Consider the following 4,964-nt stretch of genomic DNA (forward strand, 5'->3'; position numbering starts at 1 on the left):
GAGAGTCTTTCGGGAGTTTTATGAAATGGATCCCTAACCCACTCGTACCTTTCTATCAGTTTGTCGTCAGCATGGCTAAATGATTTTCAGTGGTTAGAAAAACTACTTTTACATGTTCTTCTTCAGCCTTGTAAGTTTTAGTACAATCATCCACATTTGCAAACATTGTTAGATTTCTTTGCTTTAAATTTCTGCTCTACAATTCCATTTTTCTACAAAAAGTATTAACTTTATCACTCGTATCCAACATATGCGCATTTGCTTCGTGGAGTAGAAAATTCAAATTATTTAATTTCTCAAATATGTCGACGAAGTAGCTCAATTTCATCACAAATAAACCATCCCGAAAATTTTCGGCCTCCAGTCTGTTTTCTTCTTCTATGAAAATGGCGAATTCTTTTCTTAATTCATAAACACGTTGCAAAAATTTCTCACATGACAACCATTCTGCCTGGCAATAAAATAGTAACGCTGAATGTACTGAACCCATGTCTTTACAAAGTGCCGAAAAGATTCTCAATTTCAAGGGTCTCATTTTTAGATAATTTACTACGATTACAACCGTAGTTAACACAATATTCAGACCAGGACTCATTTCTTTCGAAGACAAAGCTTCTCTGTGGATCATGCAATGTGTCCAGACGCACTGAGGCGATTTTTGTTTTACAAGTGCTTGTATAGCTTGGAATCTTCTGGACATTGAACGAGCACTATCGGTACATATTCCGACGCAATTTTTCCATTCTATGTTTGCCTCGTTCATGAAATCATTTAAAATAACAAATAATGCAAGCGCTGTTGTTTTGAGTTGCAGAAATGTAGTTTTGTTTACTATTAGTTTTCAGAAATTATTTATTATCATTATTTAAATCATATTTAAATCATTATTTAAATAATTATTTTACAGAAATGTAGTTATACTACTGAGATATCACAAAATCTAACATAGGCAATTAAATGAGCATCTTTATTATTATCTAATGCTTCATCAAGCTGTAATGAAAACAATTTGTCACGCAACTTCGATAAAAGCTGACAGAGCACATCTTCAGCTATATCACCAATTCGACGAGCAACAGTATCATGCAATTGTTTTGAAAAATGATCTCTAAACGTAGTTTCTACAATCTCAATTGCTGCTAGCAAAATAAGCTCTTCAACAATGGTGTGAGGTATTTTTACATCTGGCTATTTTATATGAAACTTTGTAAGATGCAATTAAAGCTGTTTTATTCACAGACAAAGTTTCTTTAAAAAATGATTTTTGCTTTTTATATGATTTTAATTTTAATTCGAAGAATTCTCTGGGTTTGTTGACGTACTCAATATGAAGCGTTTCCAAATGTCGTTTAAGTTTATTAGGTTTCATTTTGTCTGCGGCCAACATTTTTGAGCAAATGATACTAGGGATGACGAATATTTTCAGAGCGGTTATTACGTAACCAATATCAAAAAGTCACAAATACAAGTGATCAATACTTTTCAAAGAGGGGTGTCATTCAAATCCTTCATACGATCTTACTGATGATATTTCGATTACAGGTTTTGGATCACGATAGAAACTAACAATCGATACGATATCACTGAAATTTGCAGGAGCGGTGACGATACGATCTGTCCAATGGAAGCTCTCGAAAGAAATCTGTGATTGGATTGAAAAGTGAACGGACCGGTTATTGGAATTATCGTATCGTATCATTGAATTGCATATCACTGAAATTTATCGGAGCGGTGATTTCACCGGAAAGTGCGAGGCTTCACTGAAAAGTGCGAAGTCACTGCTCCACTTTACGGGAGTGACCGCTATTCGTATTTGATGATGCACTATTCCATACAGATCATTTTTAATTGCTCGTGACATGATTGACTTTGATTACATGTACTCTGTTTACTGCTGGTGCCATCTATTGGTAGAATATAAGAATAAAGTAAACATTTTAAAGAAATGACATATATTTTTAACTCATCTTTTCCAGAAAATGGTTCACTCTAATAAATAAATTAAATAAATAGTTTTGAGAAAAAAATAAAATTTAAGAAGCAAGCTGAAACAGATAAATTAATTCAATCACACGTTAATTAAATTAGTAAATTAAGTATTAATTACAATTAATAAATTTTATATTTAATATTAAGTAATAATTTTTAATTAATAATATGATTGAAATAACAGATATTTGGAACGCATATTTAAAAATAACAATAGCAATATTATTTGTTATTCAAAAAATCGTGGATTATGCATCTCTAAATGATACACCGGGGCCTTTCTTCTTCATTTACTTCAGTACTGGTATATCCAAAATTTAAGTATTAAGTGTACTTGCTGATGCCTGATTGTAGTCTAATGTTCACTCACTTCCGCTTAAAAATTTATCCATGAGTCTGCATAAATCTGCTGCCGTGAATATTTAATATTGTGAATTGCAATGAACACGAAAACATATATAACATACACATTCACGATAAACTCGATAGCGATAGAAGGATCGACTCAAATGAGACTGGCTGGAATTGAAACTTGCGTTATCGAACATTTTCTTTATTCATATGAGAAAATATTTGCACTGTGCATGCTAGAGGCGGCGTTGGTCGTGTGGATTCCCTTACACAAACATTACTTATATTTTTTCTCTTTTGTTTAGTAATGTTTCTGTTTTATTTCTTTTATTATTTATTATTCGAAAAAAATTTATTCCCAGTTTCTAAATTTAGCTCACCTTGTCTAAGTTAACTTTCATTAACGAATTTTTCTACTTCCATATTCTTTTAACGTTATTCCCCCGTTTGGCTTTCATTTCAATCATAATATTTAAATTTTCCCCGCTTTCATTCGTTTCATCTGTTAACCGCCCGCATGGCAAAATGCAAATGTGGTTTCTCGCCAACGTTGACTCACTTTTACTCTTGTTTTGGCAATTAGTTAAAAATAATTTAAAAACAGAATCCAAAATATTCAATATACTTTATTGTTGTATACATTTTATTGCAAGCGGGTGTGGGGGACGCGATGAAAATTATGATTGAAAACTGGGCCGCGAATACTGAAAGGTTGAGAAACGCTGACATAACCAATATCAAAAAGTCACAAATACCAGTGATCAATACTTTTCAAAGATGGGTGTGATTCAAATCCTTGATACGAACTTACTGGTGATATTTCGATTACAGGTCTTGGATCACGATATTAAGTAACAATCGATACGATCTGCGAATGGGTTGAAAAGTTAACGAATCGGTTATTCTTGGAATTATCGTATCATTGAATTGCATATCACTGAAATTTATCGGAGTGGTGATTTCACTGGAAAGTGTGAAGTCACCGCTCCACTTCATAGGAGTGACCTTGACTCGATATTCGCCTTTGACGATGCACTATTCCATAAAGATCATTTTAAATTGATTGTGACATGACTGCATATATTCTGTTTACTGCTGGCGCCATCTATTGGTAGAATATAGAACTAAAGTAAACCTTTTTTTAAAAATGACATATATTTTTAATTCAAATTTTTCAGAAAATGGTTTACTCCAATAAAGATATTAAATAAATAGTTTTGAAAAAAAATCAAATTTAAGAAGTAAGCTGAAATAGATAAATTAATTCAATCACACGTTACTTAAATTAGTAAATCAGGTATTAAGTACAATGAATAAATTTCAGATTTAATACTAATTAATAATTTTTTATAAATAATATGATTCAAATAACAGATATTTGGAACAAATATTTAAAAATAACAATAGCAAAATTATTTTTTATTCAAAAAAATCGTGGATTATGCATTTCTACCATGATGGCGTCGGCCATCTCCGCTAATCTCTCCAATTTGTCGTTGGTGATAGTCAAGATCTGTTGCACGTGGGTAGGCAGCCGTTGAAGAAACAAGAACTTCAATACCTCTTCGCTGATCTTATTGCCGGCCTTATTCCTCATTTCTACCAACAATCGGGAAGGTTTTCTATCCCCGAACTGCATCCCAGAAATAAGGTCCTTTAACTTTTGCTCCTCACTTTGCACGTACTGAGAACCCAATCTCCTTCGCAGTGCTTCGTAGGGTATTTCTGCCGGCTGATCTTGCATAATGTCGCCGACGACTTCCAATTTTTCCGGTAGCAAAACCGACACAATATGGTGAAATTTCATACTTTCAGTCGTCACACCGGCGAGAATTAATTGACTCTTCATTTGCTTCAACCATAGTTCCGGATTAGCATGACAAAATGGAGGGGCTTTGACGGCGACACGTGCTATATTTCCGCTTGCTTCGTTCTGCATCATTAATCACGATAAGTAATAAAAATAACGTGGAATATTGTACGAGCACAGTTCAAAGATATCGCAACATGAAGCTTTAGTCTCTTTTCTGTTAAAATCTTTCCGATGGTTATGGATTTTCACAAGAATCATATGGTTTGTTCAAGTCTAAAGGTCACCTATATCGGAATGCAGGAAGTCGCTCATCTCTCGCTTTCCACAGATCAAGTGAAGGGTCGAAGGTCGTGTTCTTCCCCTTATCTCCGCTGGAACCGGTTTCTCTTCTTCTCGCCACGTTGCATTTTTTCCGGGCTAGTGGTGAGCCGCTACAGACTATTAAGCATTTAAATTTTCAACAGTTTCTTTTGAAAAGAAATCCTTTATAGACAATTCAACATAGAGCATATGAACCTATGGAAGAAAGAAGAGGAAGGTTGTGACTAGTGGTGGGTTCTGGCAACGAGGATTTAGGAATAGGGAATATTGGTAAAATAGGACGAGTTAAAAAACGATGTTTATAGTAATTAGCTAATCTATGCTCTTCAAATTCGCTACAATTTTTTGTAACTCTGTGTACTAGTACTAGAAATTGCTCTTATAAATAATGATATGTCTGATCTCGTAAATATGAGATCAGACATTGAAATATTAAAACTGTCCATAATTTTAAGTAAAGTAAATATTTACTCTGACCCTGTTCTCTTGA

At 33.7% G+C, this 4,964-nt stretch overlaps 1 protein-coding gene across 1 annotated transcript; it reads right to left on the reverse strand.

Annotated features, from left to right (window-relative positions):
• Positions 1 to 3,763: 3,763 nt before the first annotated feature.
• On the reverse strand, positions 3,764 to 4,279 carry LOC129960366 (uncharacterized). Its single transcript, XM_056073773.1, has one exon. The coding sequence runs from the start codon at positions 4,277 to 4,279 to the stop codon at positions 3,764 to 3,766; it is 516 nt and encodes a 171-aa protein (XP_055929748.1).
• Between the last annotated feature and the right edge of the window lie 685 nt (positions 4,280 to 4,964).

Source organism: Argiope bruennichi, chromosome X2 (genome assembly GCF_947563725.1).
Source record: "Argiope bruennichi chromosome X2, qqArgBrue1.1, whole genome shotgun sequence".
Classification (NCBI taxonomy): domain Eukaryota; kingdom Metazoa; phylum Arthropoda; class Arachnida; order Araneae; family Araneidae; genus Argiope; species Argiope bruennichi.